The sequence below is a fragment of the Copadichromis virginalis genome, linkage group LG20 (genome assembly GCF_057382275.1).
Source record: "Copadichromis virginalis isolate Kocher_CV1m ecotype Utaka linkage group LG20, C_Virginalis_male_GT1.1, whole genome shotgun sequence".
NCBI lineage: Eukaryota > Metazoa > Chordata > Actinopteri > Cichliformes > Cichlidae > Copadichromis > Copadichromis virginalis.
In genome coordinates, this window is record NC_140637.1 from 10,717,740 (window position 1) to 10,739,591 (window position 21,852).

Here is a 21,852-nt window from a genome sequence, read left to right on the forward strand (position 1 = left end):
TCTAAAAAACAGAAAAAGCATGGCGGGTGGACAGCTTTTTAAAGGATTAAAATGTAATCGTCCAAGAAAGGCTTTTTAATTCATTCCCTTTTTTAATCCTTGGAAATTCCCACATTGACACAGACTGCAGCAAACAGAGGTTGAATTTCCCCAGAAGCCGAATGACTACTTGCTTTGCAATAAGAGCAACAAAGTAATCACACTTGTATTCAATCAAAACTTGGCTGCATGAAGTAAAAAAACAACTTTCATGTTGAGTACACTGTGCATCATCTGAATCATCCAGTACTGAAAGGCATCCAACTTTCTCTCTGCCGCGAGGGATGACAGAAATGACTGTTGCTGAATGATTGTGGCTTCCCACTGAGGAGAATCGCATACGCGTATGTGGATGTTGGACATTCCTCCTTCTCTTTCTGCTCTCTCCTCGACTACTAAGCAAAAACCCACATTCCCCTCAAAGCCTACTCGAGATTGGTTTCGTTTGATGGACAGAGATTCAGTCACACCAAAGGACCATAAAGAGGCCGGTTTTATTGGCGCTGTCTAACAACTGCACACGGTGACAAAAAAAGGTTTGCACAGCAGCCGGCACTGAGACGTGTTGAGGCGTGGTAAAGAGCTGATGTGAATATGTAACAGCAAAGGAACTGACTTTTCTTCAACATGCAAGGTGAGAAGTGGGATCTGACCCTTGGGGCTTTAGTGAACACTTCCACCTGCTGGTCTGAATTATTCATGAAACACTTCCCTAAGCTCTTCCTGTCTAACATCCAAGCTCTGGCTGCTTTAACCACTCACCTTGTTTGGTTTAACAATACATTTACAAACAACTGAAACACAAATGTCATGAAAGGTGGTAACACAGCCTTCCAAGTTTCTCATGCACTTTTGCCTTTTTGCCACAAGGTGTCAGGCTGCTCCTAACCTTGACCCCATTCCTTTCACCAAGCGTTTCATGATGGGATGGAAGGACATGGGGGAGTCTGGGACTACAGCAGAGATTATTAAGAATGTTCCAGAGCAGGTTCAGAATTATTTAAAGGAATAATAAGATTCCTTGAGCTTCTCAAAGGGTTTCTGGAGGGATTTCAGAGCCCCCAAAGTGTATTAAAAGGGTCAGTGAACATATTACAGCCCTCCTTGAGACTGGTCCTGTGGCCCTGAAAGAGGTTTGAGGGGCTCTGGAAGGGTTCCTGCAGCTGGAATAGGCTAAATTTGAAGTAGTGAGTTTTTCATTTTCTTAAGGTTTCTTTTAGGGGGAGCTGAATGGATCAGTGAGGGGTCTCTTTTTCTTGAAGGTGTGTGGTTTCTTCACTATGTTTAAGGAGGAATTTTCTTCACTGTGTTCACTGGTTGTTAGCAGAAGGTCTCAGAGGTCCTTAGATTTTTGGAGGAACATTTGTCATTTCTAGATGAGATGTTAGGGTTCATTAAGTTCTCCTGAAGCACAATTTTCTGGAAAAACGTCAGTGAAGGTCAACAGTTTTTATCAGGGTTTCATTTAATGAAAGCAACTCATTGATTATATTATTCTGTAAAGCTACTCATCAGCTCATACTTATCTCTGTGTCAAATTAGCCAGAAAGAACTTCTCTCTTCCAAACATCGAGTTTCACCCCATCTTCTTTCTCCAATGTGCAATTTCAAGGCTCACTTATATTTTCAGTTAGTTATTTATTGTATGGTTGAGAGGTAGGTTCTCTGGGAATGTATATGAAGGAATACCCTGTGGAGTTTCGGCTTAGTGGAAATCTGCCCTTGGGGAAAATACAAAGAGCACTGTTTCTTTTAAAGGGAACGTAAACGCAGCACGATTTTCTTGAATGTTTGAGGTCAGCGTCTGCTGTTTCTCTAACTTTATCAGCGCAGTCCTCCCATGTTCATCAGATAATGTTTCTTTGCATCCTTTCCCCGTCCAATTACAGCAAAACGCTTCAAAAGTACGGAGCAACGTGGTTGCCACGGCAACAGGATTTTCCCCACGTTGCCGCGGGTGATGTCAGCAAAGCCCCGGTTACTACTGTGCCAGCAGGCACCGGGCTCTGAGACCAACTTGCGAAACACACAAGGACAAGAAGAGTCGAGAAAGAAAGAAAAAAATTGTTCCAGGTGAAATGAGCCACTGTGTTTAAATGCTGTGTTTAAGCAAGGGCAAGAAAATCTGAACATTCAGCTCAGGCTGGCAAGTTCAGAGAGAAGATCGTCTCAAAGGCATCTCAATAACGCCACAAAAATGCGTTTAAAGGAAGATTTGGCTTCAATATCATCCATAAAAGTTTCATATCCCCGGAGAAATTAATCAGGTGAGACAGAATTTGCAAAGGAAAACATATAAATTATATATCTATATATAAAGATATATATAGATATATAATTTATGTGCAGTGTGCGCTGTTGGTCTGCTGTCCTTCTGTGAACTGATGCGCTTTCCCCCTCGTCCCTCGTATAAGGTCCAACTATTTCTTTGTCATCTGTCAGGGTTCTCTCCTCTGAACTTGTGTGAGTGCTTCTGATGTGTGTTTGGTGTCTTCTTGTTTTTGTGTTGCTTTGTTTGTTTTTCTTCAGTCGTTTTCCTTCTTTTCGTTTTTAAGACCACCCTGTACGTGTTTTCCTCCCCGTTTTGCATTCGGAAAAGTCGGGCTGGTTGCTTCTTTAGTGCTGTTGTCTTAAATACGATGTCATATGCACATAATGTAATAAAAGATTGTCTGCCCTTCGTAGTCAAAAGATAGAAATGGAAATGACTGCGTAAAAATGAGTGAGATCCACCAGAATCTGCACTTAAACATTTTGCACTTTCTGCATGAAACATAGTATCTATCTATCTATCTATCTATCTATCTATCTATCTATCTATCTATCTATCTATCTATCTATCTATCTATCTATCTATCTATCTATCTATCTATCTATCTATCTATCTATCTATCTATCTATCTATCTATCTATTATTTGTCCCACAACATACTTACATACCTCCATCAATAAGCCCTCTTGTCACAGTGTGAAGTCAAATATATACAGTAGCATGAAGACTGGGAGGGGAATAGAAGAAAGAGTGGGGAGGGGATTCAAATCGTCACCAAACAGACATTCATGCTTTCTCCCCCCTTTTCCTCTCTCTCTGTCTCTTTTTCTTTGTGTCCCCCCTCCCCACACTTCGTGTCTGTTGCTCTCTCTCTCTCTCTCTCTCACCTCCCTTCTCCTGTATGGAGCAGTGCCTCAGCCTACAGCTCACCAGGCATTCACTCTTACTTACCCCCCAACTCACACACACACACCACCACCACAGTTTCTCACTTCCCTCTGCTCCTCTGCTTACTGATACTTCTGCTTCCACTGCTGCCTTCCTCGCTCCCTTCCCTCTTCTCTGTAGCTCGCTCCTCATCCTCAATCCACCATGGTGAACAGATAACCGCCCCTGCCGTCCCGAGACCATGGGTGCCTGCCTCTGCAAAGGTCACAAAGGTCAGTGCCCGACTCCACCTGCTTGCTCTTCCTCATCTGTGTGTATGTCTGAGGGTTTAATCAGCCTTGAAGATAATGTGACAGCATTCACAGGCTGTTTCAGAAAGTTGCATTATGCCTTTCAGGAATAACTATGCACGTGAGGACATGGAAAATCATGGAAAATGTTTGATTTCTGATTTTGGCAGATATTCCTGAAGTTCTAACAGCAGAAAGACCACCTGAATCACATTTTGAGGCATGTTTACAATGCACTCCATCATACGAATCCAGAAACTTATTTTAAGCTGATGTCTTATCTATCCTCGAGCGAATCTGTTGAGGCTGCTTTAGAATAAAGACTCTGGGAGAAGAGGCTGATGACAAGGCTTGTGTGGATCAGTGAAGGACAATTGTAGCTGTAGGATGTCAGAGCTTCGTCAGAAGCCGATTCCAAGTTGTCGTGACTTGAAGATGTGACTTGGGTTGCAATTTATTTTCTCTCCTACTGTGTTTGCTCACTGTCTCTGCTTCTGGGGGAAATAAGTTAGTGTTCCAACGCTGCCTAGATGAAATAACAATACCTCAGCTGAATGCAGGGCCTCTTCCAGGGAGAACATAGGTAGTAATTTATGCTGTCAAAAATAAAGGTTCACTAGCATCGAAGACAGATGTGAGGTGTTTGTGATACCTCAGAACAGCAGTCTACTTAATATTTTCCCTTTATATTTTACATGACAAAATATTAACATCATACTGCAGTCTTATATATTATTTTCAGCTGGAGCGCCGAGTGCTGTTTGAAAATATTTTGTGAGACAAAGGTGACAGAGTGAGCAGCGCTTTCAAGCTGGGAGGAAAGAGAGAAGGCAGCTGTGAGGATCCAGACAAACAGATAAGAGAGCAGTGGAGGTGTGTGTTGTGTGTACGTGCACAGGTATGTGTGTATGGGAGTGAATCAGTGTGGGATTTAACCCCACAAGGACAGTGTATTGGATCAGGAATCGCAATGGGGTTTCTTGACCTGCTGATAGGATCCGATGAGGCCAGAGAGCAGATACAGCCCTGTGCACCAGTGTGTGTGTGCATGTGTAAAAGTGTGCTGGCAAGTAAATGGAAGGGCATCACTAGTCACCTCTTGCTGTAGCGTTTCCATAGCAATACCCAATTGTATTGAAGGCACCTCCCGTGGGAAAACCCCTAATGTGTGAGCGTGTGTGTGCGTCTGACATTTCTAATAATGTTAATTCGCCATCGCACGGGCCTGCACTTCATTTCCTCCTGTCATTCATACGAACCTCATCACCATCAATTAGAAAGCAAACAGTGTGAGCTGGGGCCGAGCTAAATATGCAGAGAGGCTTTGGTTAAATGACTCTAACAGGATTCAGTCGTCTCCATCTCATCATTTATATATGAGGCTCACTTGACCCCTGGAAGCACATCGACACACACAAAGGAAGCTTAGACATGTACGCTCCAAGTGTAACACCAGGGTTTGTCTGTCACTCCCTACAGAGATCAGCATTCCTGTATCAACACTGCACCACCCCGAGGAGGGTCAGTCATCCCCTGCCAAGGTAAGTGGAAGCCCCCCACCCCACCATCAACTTGTCAATACGCCCTTTTAGATTTTTAATGGTAGCTTTAATGGCTGTCATTACTAGCTAAAACCTTTTTAAAACCAACAACACAGATCATAGTTTAGCTAATTATGTCCCTATGATATCATCATTAGCTTTATGATGACATCTAATATGCTGGCAGCTCTTTCTATACCCGTAACACAAATGTTACAACATTTACAAATTCTCAATTATTATAAAACATTTATGTCCTGCTGTCTCTCCATTTTTGTAACCCTTTAATATTTTTATGTATGTTTTAAGGAATAATCTTCGCGTTAGCGATGTCACAGTTAGCATTTTGTAAAAAATGTATAAAACAACACATGTATTAAAACCTTCAAGTGAAATTGAGTTTAAAGGAATCTATATTAACTTTTTAATTACTGTTATGGAAATCTGAAATAAATCAATTTACAAGCAAACATGTTGGTTTTGTGAGGTTTTGATTTGCCTCTACAAAGGGAACAACAGTGGTGTATTTCTCAAAAACCACGAGTTACAGCTCATACACTAAACACTGCAACTACAGTAACTTACCCTAAACTTTTATTTCACGTGTTAAAAGTGTTGTTGAAAGCCTACCCAGTCAAACTGGTCAAATATTCAGTCATGGTAATTCCTCGATTTCTAATTTCTTCTACAATGGTAAAACAAAATGCGTGCTGCTCCAGGCAGGTTATTTTCTGAGGATAAATGACTGCTATTGTCTATCAAGGTGAAAACTGGGGACCCTGATTTGAAGAGACGAAGATTTCACTTGCTTTTGTAAAACAAAAGAGCATCTACATTTGGATGTAATGGGGAAAAATAGATTGGACCTCCAGCAGTAACATTAAGCTATCAACTCGCGTAGATTGTACAAAACTGAAATTGAACACATCCCAAAAACATGCAGCCTGTCTGTACCAAAGGAAAAAAAATCATATTGTAGAAAACTGAAATATTTTTTTCGAATGCTGACAAACGATAGGAAATCAGTAAATCGCCTTTCTGTGATGCACAAAATGTGAATGCCATTTATTGTTATACATGAAAAACCGTAATATCTGTACAAGTGGATTTGAACTGGTTTCCAGCAGTCTGGAGTGGAACCTTTATCTATGCTCTAATGTGAACAGTTTACACCATCAGCTTACTCTCAGTTCAAAAATACTAAAACCGAGAGAACACTGTTTGAAAAGTACCTCCCAAGTCTGTATTGATTGCAGCTTCTTGGGTGTAAACAGCAGACACGCTTATAATACCTTTTGTCTGCAACTTATTCAGGCTGAGTGTGATTACTGAGGGACTGTTATTGTCATTATCACCATTTTGCCAGGAAGAAAAAAAGTGGGAATAGTGTGGGTTGAGGCTCAACGTGACTGGATGCGGTTGCTAGAAGAGGGTGTATGCAAATGTTCTGTTGCATGCATATGTTTGCATCTACTGTTTTTTTGCAGTTCCCTGCCCCTGAATTAGGTCAGATGTCATAAATGTATTGATGGCAACCTAAAAGGAAGCTCAGTCCTGAGAAGTAATGAATATAAATCCCTTTTTTTATGCTATTATACTGTGCAGGATGACCAGAATCCCTCCAATGGCAGCGTATCAGATAAAACCAGTCGCTATGACATTGCAGAGCTGGCCACATCCTCTTTACTGGGTGAGACACACACACACACACACACACACACACACACACACACACACACACACACACACACACACACACACACACACACACACACGTGTTTAGTTCATGCTGTGTTTAATTCCTGCGTGCTTCATCACGAGTCACTGTGCTTGTAACTACGGGAGATTAAAATGTCATTTCCGTCTTTCCTTACTCCCTCACACACAGTAATGCCAAGCAGCACACATATTTCCTTCATCCATGTGTATTTTTTCCTTCTCCACCTTTAACTCTGGCTTCCTGCTCCTCATCTTCTTCCTCCTTTCCCCATCCTGTGTCTGTCTGCCTCATCTTGACTGCTTCCCCCGCTCAGTGGGGGGTTCATTATCTCGGTTAATGTGTTATGCCTTGCTGAACTTTTCCGAGTGAACGCTTCTTTATTACAGTGACAGAATAATTACGGAGGCCATGAAAACCTCATGAATGCAATAGACAAATACAGACATTCAGGAAGACGGCTGAGATGCTGGCACCTGCTTTGAGAGGCTCCGTGATATAAAAAAAAAGAATCAAAAGGCTTTTTAACATTTACTCAATCTTAATCAGTCTTCAGTCATCACTTAAATTGGCACTGTAAGTTCTGTGGACGTGGAGCTGACATCCTAACTGCTTAAATGAGATCACACTGTGCTAACGCAAATATTATTGTAACACTGTAATTGCATTTTGAATAATATTGAGCAGCCGTTGCTGCTTTTATTCTCCTTGTATGATGCTGTTTGATGAATGCGTCAGGCTGACGTGATTGTATTAAGAGCCAATGGTGCTAAAGCGCTGTTAGTAACTCTGGGAAGCTAAAGTCTTCATCAGATTGCAAAGCTGCAATAATATTGGACTGAAAAGGAAATGATGTTTTGTTATTCTTAGAAACCCCGTGTTACTAAACATGCAGTGTTTTTCTACACGTATGTTTACGCTGGTCTTTAAAATGAAATAGGCTTCGCACTATCAGAGTATGAAGGTGCTCAGTGAATTTAGTGTCATTTGAAAGGTAGTCATAATCACAACTAAACTTCAGTTTATATAATGCTGCTGATTCTTTCATCGTGGTATACAGCAGTTCTGCAGGCTATAACAGTAAATGCTGCTGCCACCTCCTAGCAGAAGCTCTTGCTTGACTGCTGTGGCTGGGTAAAGTCAATTGTAAACACCAATCTGCTTGTCCTGTCATTACTTTAGATTTAATTAAAACCATAAAACTAGAAGCATATTCTTGCTAGCTTTGTGCAGTCACAGTTCATTAATGATACTGTAAAGGCCCGATCTCCTTTATCTGGACGTCTGTACAGCTAAAAGGATCTGCTCAGCAGATCTAGTGGGAGTGTGCAAAGTTAAAATAAAAAAAGATCAGAGAAGTAAGGAGGCACAATCCATGACAATGACTTAAAATCAGCGGGAAAAATGGGGCCGATAAAAGGAAATCAATATGGTTGATCTGTTAAGACCCAAACATTTTAGCCCAGCTGCAGACTGAGCAACAACTCACTGACAGGTGAATAAAGACTGTTACAACAGTCAAGTCACGAAATGAAGGCATGAATAGCCTTTTTCAAAGTCTGTCGAGCAGAGAAATAGCCTCACCTTTTAAGTACCCAGAAGCTAAAAGAGCCTAGCTTTAACAACAGCATTTATCTATTTATCAAAAGGAAAAGAGCTGCCGCCGGTCATTCTCAGGTTCTTCACAGAGGTTTTGTTTGTTTGTTTTTTAAATAGATTTTTAAAGGTCTGAGTCCAGTGGGTGTCAGGTGCTCCAAAAAATCACTTCTGTTCATTTAAAGTAAGAAAAGTTAATGCAATCCATGTTTTGACACAGACCAGACAGTCTAGTAGGGTCTTCAGAAGAGCCACGGTTTTGCATTTTAAGCAGATAATTCTGTGAATTATCTGCATAAGAGTAAAATGAAATATCATGTTTGTTTGTTTTTGGATTAAACTCAAGCAGAGCATATACAATGAAAACAGAAAGTGGACCAAAAATGGATCCCTGAGGGACCCCACCTTAAAAGTGAAGCTGGTGAGGATGGCGCATCCCCCACCCTAACTAGAACAATTCTGTCAGCTGAATAAGATTTTTAATAATTACAGAGCAATACTTTTATTTCTGACAGTGCTCAAACTGAGCAGTTAGAATATCATGCATATTGTAGATAAGGGTACTAATCTCTAAAAGGTCATTTAAAATTTTAAAAAATGCACAGACTAAAATACTTCTGTAACTCAGCTTCAATCTAATAGGAAGCTTTTAGCTTTTCGGTCTGAAGCTGATAACAGCTTTCTCCAGCACTTTAGTCAAAGTGAACTCATTAAATCACATCTCAAAAGAAGCAGCCCATTAGCAGACATTTTAGTCTTTCTGTGTGCAATTTGAAGAACATACAAAAATTTTGAACATGCCATTTCTTTTTAATAAATATTAAATTTAGTAATGGCTGTCTCTACTTACAGCAATGAAAACAAGGCAAACTGCTCTGAAGGCTATTTTAGACCAGATCAGTGCAAGTGAAAATAAATGGGACAAATTTGCATGCCATCAAACCAACTCTTCTAAATGAGAAAAAGTAAACAAAGAGCACATTTGCCTACAGTTATAGATCAAAATTAATGCCCTAGGTTTTCTTGATTTCAGTTAACAAGTTTAACAAATTAAAAACTTATGAAGACTCTAGTTTAAGTTCAGTTAATGCAGATTTTTAACACAGCACTTCAACTTCGTGTTTTAAAATCTCTATTACAGTGGCTACATAAAATGTAATTGTTCATCTTGAAGCGAGCTGAATGTTCCCGGCAGTTTATTTAATACAAAGTTACAGCTTAATATACAGAATTGATGGTGGCTTTGAAGGAACATTCAGGAGCTCCCCTAAATATTGCACTTAATTTGCTGCTCCTTCCTCAGTGGCCCACCCTGGCAAGACTGTGCTATATTGGTAATAATGTAGTAAGGCTGCAGAAAAGGTAATGCTAACCCATGAACAGTGCATAGAGACATGGAGACAACATAGAGACAGGCAACAGGTCACACTCCTACATGAAATAAAACTGGAAGTTCTGTTGTTGGTGTGCCACCCCAATATTTTTAGTGGCCCCCATATGGCCATGGTATGAAAAAAGTCTGGAGGCGCCCCTGCTTGTCAGGATAGATAAGTGTGAACATGGACGTCTGTCCATTCACAGTGGCCAAATTTACATCCCTTAAGACTATAACCATGGTAAATACACAGAGCACCCCTTTGCCTGTATTTAGAGCCTTACAGAGCTGTTAGCAGGTTCATTTAATGGTAACAATGAATACTTAAATACAATGCAAAACCCACACTACAGCTCCAGATTTTAAAACCACAGTTTATTCATCTGTCTGTGTTTGCTCATAAACAAAGCACACCAGGAAGTCGTGCTTCACACAACGCAGTATATGTTTTTTGTTTTTATTTGATAAAATCACTTACTCCAGACTTATTGGTTGTTTAAGTAGTACCACTATCTTGATTGCAATAAATGAGACATTGAATCATTTATTACAGTCCCCAAGGAATTTCAGATTATTATTGATATGCTTGTTGCCTCTGACATGCTGAACATGGCTAAATGTTTCATTTATCATCTCATTTCCTGTCTTATTTTAGCAGTGACTCATTTTTAACAGCAAAGTGACTCTTACATATTTTCTGTCAGTTTCATTTTTATGACTGCTTGCTTTGTTTCCACAATCACCTCTACTGAAGCTGCCCTTGTTGTGCAATAATATATGTGTTTAAGGACAATTTATAGAGTTAAAAAAAAACTCAAGCAAAAAAGCATTGGTTGAAAATGTTGGTTTGCATGAACCATTCAATATTTTAAAAGGAATGCCAGCTCTACACCAATTTAAAGCTTGTGTATGTGTGTATCAAATGACTTTGAATGTGGGATCAAAAACAGAGCAAAAAGCATAGTTAGCAAACGGATTTGAGCAGCCATTCGGCTACGGTAAATGATAAAGGGGAGACATTAGTGGAGAAAATAGCTGGCGACAAGCAAACCAGTCGTGGAAATGGCTGAAAGCAGACTCTTAAAAGCTATGTGGGGTTTTTTAAATCATAAAAGCATCCCGGTCCTATCCTTTGTTAGGTAGGTACTTTCAGCTGCCCCCTTATTTCCCATGAGGTCACCACAGCAGATGGATTGGTATATTTGATTTGACACATATTACACCAAATGCCCTTCCTCACACAACCCTGCCATTTATCCAGACTTGGAACTTAGGACACTAGGAACACATTAACTTGTGACCCCCTAAGGGTCGACATGCGGGTTCTCAAACAAGGGATGTTTTGCATATTAGACCTATGTGTTAACTACTGCAACATGGAGCCACTGGACCGTAGCCTTTAGTTCGTGTACCACAGACCTCTTAACAATCTGGGTTTGTTTTGACTTTGAAATAGCTCACACAGTCACTATATTCAAACCCAGTAATGGCATAATTCCTCTGAAGTTGTGAAGATAAATCTAATACATCAAATGTGTCTCTAAGGGTCTCCTTTGAATTCAGTCCTTGAACTCTTATTTGATTGATCTGATTGGCTGATCTTACGTAGAAGCAACCAAGCAAATGTAAAACTTGACATGCTAATCCTCTCTTAGCTATGTGCTTAGCTATCAAACTGTTTCAACTACCCAGCTCATATATCAGCTTGTTTGTTTGTTTCATTTACGATGAGCTTCTCCTTTTAGCTGTTCCCTTCTTTCTACAGCAGTTCATCTCAGCCTATCCCTAGGATCCACCTCTCTCACATTAATATCCTCCTTCTCTACATCCATGAATCTTCTCTGTGGTATTCCTCTTTTCCTCCTGTCTGGAAGCTCCATATCCAATATCCTCTGTCCAGCATATCCACCATCCATCCTCTGTACCTCTGAGCCTGCTAGCCCTTCACCTCAGCTACGTTTTTGGTCTCTACCAGGTCTTGAGGGAATTTTTTTTCTCTTTAATTGCCGACTGCCTAGCTAAAGGCTAATCACCATTTAACCAAGCCTCTGCATGCCCTCCTTCAGTACATCAGTACATCCACGACTGGTCTCTGTCTGCATTTAAAAACTATAAATCAACTGATTCAGTTCTTATATATCCCAGTTCACTCCGTTAGCATAAATGTCAATCATACAGTATAACCTTATTGTTCTTACAGCTTTACAGAATGGCATAAAATAATGAGAAAAAAATCATTTCCTGTTTAAAGAAATATAAATGAATTTTTTGTGTCTGCTGTTATTGTCAGGATCCATATGGCTCCAGTAATCCTAACAGGCAAGCTGGGTATAGGGTGAGATGCTAAACTAAAGGCAAAGAAGGACAATATCACTGTCTTTTGTGCTCCACTCACAACTGCTTAATAGGCTCATTGCTTTCAACGCCCAGCAATAATTGAGGCTGACTCAGACAAGCATATGTTTCAGAAGTTTTCAAAAAGACTTCTGTGATAAGGAGAATTATCTGAAACAATAAAAGTGAGGATGACAAAAATAACATCTTGAAAAAGCCCTTTCAGTTAACTGTGCAAACTCATGAAAATGTTTTACTTCTCTTCACACAGAGACAATGCAAATGTGACATTTCGTAGTTTTTTTTTTGTCTTTTTTTTTTTCAGAAACATAATAACAGGCCTCTATAGAGGCATGCAGCAGCACAGTCAGTAGCTCCAAACAGCACACTGTGCATCAGCCTCCCATGGACCTGGCGGTCCCTTAAACACTGTTTCTTGTCTGCACTGTACCTACAGATTAACAGCGAAAATCATGCCTGGCTTACTTCTGCCCACTGCGTTCTGGGAACAAATAGGCTGAGCTATGTCAGCCTATTATGATTTAGTCCGTTTCATAACGCAGTGTTGACAGTTAGTGCAAAATACCCCGTTTGGAAAACAGATGGGATTTTATTGCTGTGTGCACATAACATAAATGGATGCAAATATAGCTTTTCCCACATCAACAGTCAGCCAGAAAAGAGCCGCAAAAAAAGAGTCGTCACTGTGTGAACGCAGCATGAGACGGAAGTGGGTGTCACAGTGTACAACAAAACGCTGAGAAGTAGGTGTTGAGCTCAGAAGGGAAAGAAGAAAAAGTGATACCAATGTTTTTTTTTTCCTCAGCTTGAACCCAGATGTCCAGCACATTCGGATCCCTTATCTTATTTACACCATTTCTCAATCCTCAAAGTCATCTTTTGATTTCTAATCCTTGGTTTTCCTCTAAGCTTCTGTAGTCTTAACATTTTATTTCTGCTTTTTCCATAAATTCATCTCTTTTTTTGACCTTTACCTTTTCAACCTTTCCTTTGTTTGTCCTTTGTCAATTTGACTTTAACTCGTCCTTTCCGAAGACCTTTCAACTTTTGTCTCCTTTGATTAAATTAAACGATGGATCCTTTGAGGTTTTGCCCGGTGATTCCGCAGTTTATGAATAACACATTAGCATAGAGATACGGGAACACGGAGACTTGATATTGCTTGACAAGACTCCATTCAGGGCAATATTCAAAGACCCGAGGGAAATGCACCTGATTTGTGGGATCCTTCTGGTTAAGCTAACAATTATGATGTCTATCTAACTACAAAGGAGTCCAAACAGACTGAAATGATCTAATAAAATGATAAATGTCACACAGTTTGTGTTTCAGTGGTTTTCTATCTAAGTGAGACTCATACAATATTGTTAAAGTGCTGAGAGTTATAAACAAGAACTGCCTGAGGCGTGCAATGCTCTCATTTCTGTTCTGTCCAGTTTCGTTTCTGTTAGGTGAGGCTGTGTGCAGACAGGAATAGGACCCAAGGTGCAGACTCCGGAGACAGTCGTGAACTCAAAAAGGCTTTAATTAGGTACTCAAAAATATAACATAACTAAAAAAAAACCTCAAAACAAACTTAAACTGGAGGAATGACAGAACACACAGCTAGGAAAACGGTAGATCGCGACACGGACACAGAGAAACACAGGGCTTAAATACACAGAGGGAGCAATCAAGGAATGGGTAACAGGAGGGAAACACAGCTGGGGCAAATCAGGCCTAACGAGACAAGGGGAAGCAAAACCAGACACATTAACATCAGACATGGACTTTCAAAGTAAAACAGGAAACACATAACACAGACTGAACAAAGACACAGACTCGCACGCACTGCAACAGAGGGAACAGAGACGTGGGACCAGGGCAGACACAGACACTGACTGGACACGGGGATATAGCCACTAAGGACACACAGAGACGCGAACTAGACAAGGGGATACAGCTGACAGGGGAGACAGAGCAGCTAGAGAAGACAGAGACATAAACTATAAGACAGAACTCAAAGAAACCAAAGACTAGAAAGTATAAATAATATAATGGTAAATGGCCTGTATTTTCTAGTCCCTAAGGACCCCAAAGCGCTTTACACAACCTGTCATCCACCCATTCACACACACATTCACACACTAATAAACTCAAAACCCCTGGGTCAACGACCCAGGCATCCTAACAGTACCCCCCCCTTAAGGGCTGGCTTCCAGACAGCCCAAACCAAAGCATCAAAACAAAAAAACCCCCCAAAAAAAAAAAAAAAAAAAAAAAAAAAAAAAAACCCAACCCAACCAGGGTGGGCGGCGGGGGAAACAGGATGGAGGGCTCGAAACAAACCAAACAAGGAGCCAGAAACAAAAAAAACAAAAAACAAAAAACAAACAAACAACGGAGCCTGGAAAGCAACAGAACAAAACACAGGAACAAAGTCCAAAACAACAGCACCAAGGCCCAGGCATAGTCCAAAAGCAAACAAACAAAAGAGCTCACGAAAGGCGCAGAGGCCCAGGCAATAGTCTCAAAAAAGTTCAGGGGGCCGGCCCGGAGGCTAACGGCACAACAGTCCAAACCCGGGCAGGTCAGGGGGGCGGACCGGAGGCTGATGGTCCAAGAGCCCAGAAAACAGGTCAGGAGGCCGGCCGGGCGGGAGGCAACGGTGGCGACGGAGCAGATCAGGAGGCCGGCCGGGCGGGAGGCACCGACGGCGACGTAGTTCAGGGGGCCGTCCATGACGGCAATGACGTTCAGTCATCGGCCGGACAGGACGAGCAGGACGAGCAGGCCGGACAGGACGAGCAGGCCGGACAGGACGAGCAGGACGAGCAGGCTGGACAAGATGTGCAGGAACAGACAGCATGGAGACCTCAGGAGCGGACGAAGCTGAACACTCGGAGGCCGGACCAGGCGGAGCTGCAGACTCGGGGGCCGGACCAGGCGGAGCTGCAGACTCGGGGGCCGGACCAGGCGGAGCTGCAGACTCGGGGGCCGGACCAGGCGGAGCTGCAGATGCAGGACCAGACGGACCTGCAGACTCGGAGGCCGGACCAGGCGGTGGAGCTGGTGGTGGCTGAACGGCCTCGCCAGAACCATCAGCAGACACTGGGACGTGCTGGCTGGGTCCTCCCGGACCCCCAGCTGACAAGGCAAGAGGCTGAACGGGCCCCTCGGACCCTCCAGCGGAGACAGGTGGCTGAACGGGCCCCCCCTCGGACCCTCCAGCGGAGACAGGAGGCTGAACGGGCCCCTCGGACCCTCCAGCAGGAAGAGACGGCTGAAGCGGTTCCTCGGACCCTCCAGCGGAGACAGACGGCTGAACGGGCCCCTCGGACCCTCCAGCGGGAAGAGACGGCTGAACGGGCCCCTCGGACCCTCCAGCGGAGACAGACGGCTGAAGCGGTTCCTCGGACCCTCCAGCGGAGACAGACGGCTGAACGGGCCCCTCGGACCCTCCAGCGGGAACAGACGGCTGAGCAGCTAAGTGACCCCGTGGCTGAGCAGCTGATGCAAAAAATATAGCCCCAGAATAAATAGTCCCATGGCCCGAAGAAAAAGAAAAAGTGTCCCTTTTGCTCACCACAACCGGTTGTTTTGACATCCCGGGGTCCAGCTGTGGGGTGACACGCCGGTGGTGCGGCCGCCGCTTCCTCCTCGGTGATGGCTCCAATGGGCCGGGCAACTCCAAGTCCGGCGGGCTGGGCAGCACATCTTTCTCCGAGTTGGGTAGGTGAGCGGTAGCAACAGGGGGATGCAGATCAAGCTCATTAAGGAAAAACTCCTGTATGAGTGGGTGAAGTGAGTCCAAAAGCCAGGGGAGACCAGAAACCAGTCGCTGTAGCCGGTTCGCTACAGCACGCTGAAATTCCTCCCCAGAATGATTCAGCCACAGGTCACATAATTTATCCACTGAATAAATTATATCCTCCCTGAGCTCTTCAGACGGGGCGAGTGCTGCTGGGTCCATGTACTGGTCGCGATCTTCTGTTAGGTGAGGCTGTGTGCAGACAGGAATAGGACCCAAGGTGCAGACTCCGGAGACAGTCGTGAACTCAAAAAGGCTTTAATTAGGTACTCAAAAATATAACATAACTAAAAAACCTCAAAACAAACTTAAACTGGAGGAATGACAGAACACACAGCTAGGAAAACAGTAGATCGCGACACGGACACAGAGAAACACTGGGCTTAAATACACAGAGGGAGCAATCAAGGAATGGGTAACAGGAGGGAAACACAGCTGGGGCAAATCAGGCCTAACGAGACAAGGGGAAGCAAAACCAGACACATTAACATCAGACATGGACTTTCAAAGTAAAACAGGAAACACATAACACAGACTGAACAAAGACACAGACTCGCACGCACTGCAACAGAGGGAACAGAGACGTGGGACCAGGGCAGACACAGACACTGACTGGACACGGGGATATAGCCACTAAGGACACACAGAGACGCGAACTAGACAAGGGGATACAGCTGACAGGGGAGACAGAGCAGCTAGAGAAGACAGAGACATAAACTATAAGACAGAACTCAAAGAAACCAAAGACTAGAAAGTATAAATAATATAATAAACTCAAAACCCCTGGGTCAACGACCCAGGCATCCTAACAGTTTCAGTGGCTCGCTACATAAGAAGGCAGCAGTAGAAGTTCTTCTTTTCATGGTTCATGTTATGCAAATCAAGAATAAATGCTCACCCTCAAGCCTGAATTATGCAAAGCTGTAGAATTTCATGTCAAACAACAACCATCTCATTATAGTTCACCTTTCTCTTGCCCTCTATTAGATTTCACATGCTTCGTTTCTCGCTGTTTTCATCTCTTTCCTACTCTACATCATTTTCATGGAGCTATTTCATCTTTACATTGCCTTCCCCTCAATTACTTTCTCTTATTCCTTCGTTACCACACTTACTGCATGCTCCATCTTTTCACCCCGGACAACCAAAATCTAATCTTGAGCTTCATCCCTTCTTGTCCTCCTTCCATTATTTAGGTCTGGTGGCCACAATAAAGGAACACATCACCAAGCCGACGGCAATGGCCCAGGGGCGAGTTGCGCACCTGATTGAATGGAAGGGTTGGGGTGGATGCGGTGAAGCCAGGGGAGGCGGAGGTGGATGGAGCGGGGCCTGGGGTAGAGGAGGCGGCGCCTGGGGGGGCATGGAGGCCGAGCTGCAGGAAGACGAACAGCTTTATTCTCAAATGACGGACGAGTTCAAAGAAGCTCGCTTCGCTGCAGGTGAGGCAGACGGATGAGTTTCATAGGAGGAAAAACAAGATGTTTTCTGTGGAGATAAAACGATGCTGTGATCCCTCCCAACATTGTTTTTGTGTGATTGGTTTGTGCCGAGGGAGCATCTACAAAAATCAATAACCTTTAGAACGTCTGATGACGGTGACTCAAACCTCGGGCACTTATTGAATTTCCCTCTTTTCTTTTTTTTTGTCTTGTGGTGCTTTAAGAAAAACAACTGATCGACTTCTGAGAAGCGCAGCACGAAATGTGTTTGTTTGGCTTGTGTCTCGCAGGTGTTGCGGAGCAGTTTGCCCTGGCTGAGGCAGCCATGAACGTGTGGTCCATGAGCGACAACACAGAGCAGCCGTCCACCAGCTTACAAGGTTGGTGTCTCCTTTATCGGCATTTCATTTTTGTTTTTCATGCTGCGAACGTGGCCGATCCATTGTGTCTGAATACAAATGAACCAAATGCATTCATTTCTTTTATAACGGTCTCCGTCTGGGTTTGATTAATTATTATCCCAAAGTCATAATTTTACCTTCAAGTCGTTGCTTTAATATAGACAATGGATTTTATTTGCAGACAGACATAAAAGATAAAAGAATGAATTTGTCTTTCACAACATACCTGATTTATAGCTGCATAGTGATGTAAGCTGCTCTGTTGTCTTCTTTATTTTGTTACTGCTGCTTTGGCATTGAGATTAATCTGTCCTCTATTAAATAAGAGCCATGAAAGAATCCAACTGACTGACAGTTACTTTACTTGACATCAAACGTCATCAGTGTGTCAGGATTTATTTTGTCTAGTAGTGGTAGAGATCTCAGAGGAACTGTTTATGCATGGTATTGGTTTTGTTGATATCTCACGTGTTGTTGTTCAGCCGAGGTTGTATTTATGTAGTTTGGATTATTTTTTGTGATGTTCTTACACATAAAACCTTAGAACAAAAAGAGAACGTGCTTTCTGTTTAGCATGACTCTTTGTCTTTTTTCTGTTAGCTGTTTTGTAAGGAAATAAAAAAAAAACTTACTGCCTAAAATTCCAACTTAAAGGAAACTTCACCAACTGAAACGTCTCCTAATTGTCACAGTATGGAGTCATGCTTTGTTCCAGTTAGTTTCTGGTTACATTTTGGTGATTTCTAGGTCTTAGGTTTCAAAGATTCAAGATTCAAAGTGTTTATTGTCATGTGTACAGAAGAAAGAGCATTTCTCTGTGCAATGAAATTCTTCCTTTGCTGTCCATACACAAATGCCAAATTAGGTAGGGTCGAAGGAACGAGATAAATAAGGATAAGAATAAGACAAGGTATTAAGATAAATAAGGTTAAAAAAATAGTGAAAGATAAATCAGTACAAAATAAGTAATTGAAGACAAGTGAGGTATGGAGTTGTTAATGTAAAAGGATGTACGAAGGAGCTTAATGTGAACGATGAACTTAGTGTGCAAATTGTTCTGATGTGCAAATTGCGGTTGAGGTAGTTTAGCTGTTCAGGAGTCTGACAGCAGTGGGGAAGAAGGAGTTGTTGAGTCGAGGTGTTCTGGATTTCACACTTCTAAACAGTCCGTGCGAACAGTCCGTGTTGAGGGGTGTGTGGGGTCTCTAAGGATGGAGGCAGCTCTCCTCTGGACTCTGTGATGGTAGATGCTCTGCAGAGAGGGCAGCGGGGTCCTGGTGATCTTCTCTGCAGTTCTTGGCCGACATCTCAAATTTCCTCAGCCTTTCCTTAGGTTTGTTCCCGTGCCTCCCACGTTTAGAGTGTAATGATTCAGTGTAGGTTTGGTTCTGTCTTCATGTTCATTCATCTGTTTCCCGGTCACATCTTTTGCTCCCTCTCTTCCTTATGTTCCGTCAATCTGCGTCTCAGTGTGAGTCTCTGGTTTCCTGTTTTATGGTGATAGTTCTGTGTGAGTGTATTTTGTTTTGCTTCCTCCCTGACTCGTCATGTCTGATTAGGTTCAGCTGTGTCTTCCTTCTGTTGTGTATTCTCTGGTTACCCTTTGTGTATATAGTGTGTGTCTTCTGCTTTGTTCCCCGTCAGTTTGTCTGTTAACTTTCCCATATCTCCCCGTGTTCCAAGTTCCTCATGTCTCAGGTATTCATGTGTTCCTGGTGTTCCTGGTTTTCGTGTATTTGGTTTTCTCACTTTAGGATTTTGTGATTAGTTTCTCATTCATCTGGTTTTTCATGTCTGGTTCCTGTTCTGTTTTTCAGCTTCAATAAAAGTTATGTCTTTTGTTATAATCCAGTTCAATTTCCACATTCCATGTAAAGACCTTCTTAAACAATCACAGCAACCTGTGATGACTCACTTGTTTGTGAAATCCAGATACTTTTTTTCCTTTTGTTTTTACAAAGCTACCATCTGACTGATACTGATACCCCTCCACAGCAGCACAGAGCCACTACCTGTCTCAGTTCCTGCTTGATGGTGGAAGCGTTGGCGTCCCTCAGCATCTGTACAGCATTCACACCCAGGTGTATGGCAACAACACTGCAGTCAACCTGATCCCCCCTCCACCACCACCAATCAGCTCCGCTTCCCTGATGTCCAACGCCCAGGACAGAGATCATCCTATTCAGGACAGAAGCACTGTGATTGCAGAAGCCGCTGTCCGCCACGTAGACAGCAGCTCCTTATCCGAGGACGATGTTTTTTACAACTAGGCTGTAAAAAAAGAAGTCTTGATGGCAATCTCTAAAATGAGCCTCGGTGTAAGGAGTCTCAACCACCAGCATCGAGCGAGAGGAGAAGTAAAGGCAGACATTTAAGAGGCGACTCTGTAAATGGCTTTTCTGAAAAGGTTCAGAAGACTCCGGATAGTATTTTCTTGAGAGCTAAGGCATATAGTTTTGTGAATGTACATAGTTCAACTGTGACATTAAAAAAAAACATTTTTTATTCCATGTACATGAAGTAGTTATATAGAGCTGAACAGTCAAATGAAATATGCTGTAAATACCTTGTTATAAAGTATGTTTTAATATATGTGATGAACAAGGCTGTCTTGTTTGTGTCGTGGTCTCTTTTCTTCTAACAGGTGAACTGAAGGAAAAGGTTTCGCATATAAATTAAGGATTTCTCGTGTGAATAGAGAGGTGACGTAAGCACACATCCAATTATCCGAGTTTCAGCCGTGATTAGCCATAATTCACACTTTCCTGTCTGCGAGCTGAGAGCAGATGCAGGGAGCGGTGAGAGACGAGGAGAGCGTAGAAAAAACCGAGTGAGAAGAACACAGAATATACTGTGCAGCCGGTGTGTGTTTGAGAGGGAGAGAAGGGAGAGGAGAAAGGTGGTGTTGCTGTTTCCTGTCATGATGTTCTTTTAGCACAAGCTTACACAAAGTGAAGCTTTGCCGCGCGGCGTGCTGTGGCTATTCTGTTACCTCAGTGGCTGTGCACGGCTAGTGTGATCGCATCCATCAACAAAGTCTTTAAGGAGTTTATTTATTACTGCAGTGCAGCAGCATCTAAAGTTAAATGTGACGCAGCTGAATGAAAGGTCACAAGTGTATGTTAGCAAGAGAAAAGTAAACAGAGGCTGTTTTTCAAAAGAGGGCCTCGGTCTAACAGTAGGACAAGGATAAAAAAAATAAGTCCGAGATGGCAGCGTCCTGCAAAAGAAGAGCGACTCCTCTGGGAGCTTATGTTTGACCACCAAACGTCTGCGACTGTGGCTGCTTTCGTTCATCGCAATCAGATTACCCATGTGCTAACTTGAAATGAATGGACAGCAAAATTGTTGGCTTGGGTTGATGATTTGGAATTGAATGCATGAGCAACTGAAAGGCTTCCAAGGGGGTTTTGGAAGTGGAGCCACTCAGACTCAGATCACAACAGAATTTAATGCACCAGTGGCCTGCAATTACCACTTGCGGCCACAGAGGCTCCTGAAAGCCAAAAAGTAATTTATTGCTTCAAAGAATTTCTTAAAGGATGACTCCAGTTTATTCATGTTTGCCGCTGGAGCTTGTTATTTTCTGCCCTTGTTCTCAACAATTACTTACATAGTTATTACACTGTCAGCATAACTGAAGAATGCCAGTGTCTTTTCCTTGTGGTAACTCTAGGAAGGATGTCCAAGTCACGAACTGTTACATTCAACACATAGCAGCTATAATTTTAAATTCAGGGGGCCTTCAGTGGGCAACAAGTTTATAAGATTCAGTCAAAATGTGTGAATAGGTTCGTGAAATTTAGGCACCTTACCTTGTTTGAATTTGGTGGATTTCCAGTTTCCTGTTTGTTGATCACTCCCTTGAAGTCTAGTTATGACCACCTCCACTGTGCACTCAACAATTTCTCCTCAGACCTCAAATTTGTGCAGAGGAAAAGTGAAGTTATGTTTCAAATTGACCTGAATTTCACACGGAGGTGGTGATGAGAGAGCAGAGCAATTTTCTGCAGTTTTAGTGGAAAAGTCACTGTTCACAAGCCCAAGGGCTTCGTGTTAGGCTGTCAGTGCAGAGTTGTAATATAACAGCCCAAAGAGGCTGAGGGAAAAAATTCAGCAGGAACGATCTGAACCTTGAGGTGTGGC

The 21,852-nt window shown here is 42.7% G+C and overlaps 1 protein-coding gene across 4 annotated transcripts; it reads left to right on the forward strand.

Annotated features, from left to right (window-relative positions):
• The first annotated feature begins 1,971 nt into the window (after positions 1 to 1,971).
• fam131c (family with sequence similarity 131 member C) lies at positions 1,972 to 20,312 on the forward strand. Of its 4 annotated transcripts, none has more exons than XM_085444101.1 (7): positions 1,972 to 2,306; positions 3,222 to 3,471; positions 4,969 to 5,030; positions 6,636 to 6,720; positions 17,060 to 17,305; positions 17,596 to 17,685; positions 19,705 to 20,312. In XM_085444101.1, exons 2-7 carry the CDS (start codon positions 3,441 to 3,443, stop codon positions 19,974 to 19,976), a joined length of 786 nt encoding a protein of 261 aa, XP_085300227.1. In that variant the 5' UTR covers positions 1,972 to 2,306; positions 3,222 to 3,440; the 3' UTR covers positions 19,977 to 20,312. The 4 variants fall into 4 exon arrangements, with proteins under 4 accessions (XP_085300227.1, XP_085300226.1, XP_085300223.1 ...); XM_085444100.1 differs by having other exon boundaries at positions 3,380 to 3,471; positions 19,702 to 20,312; XM_085444097.1 differs by having other exon boundaries at positions 1,973 to 2,306; positions 19,702 to 20,312.
• The last annotated feature ends 1,540 nt before the right edge of the window (positions 20,313 to 21,852 follow it).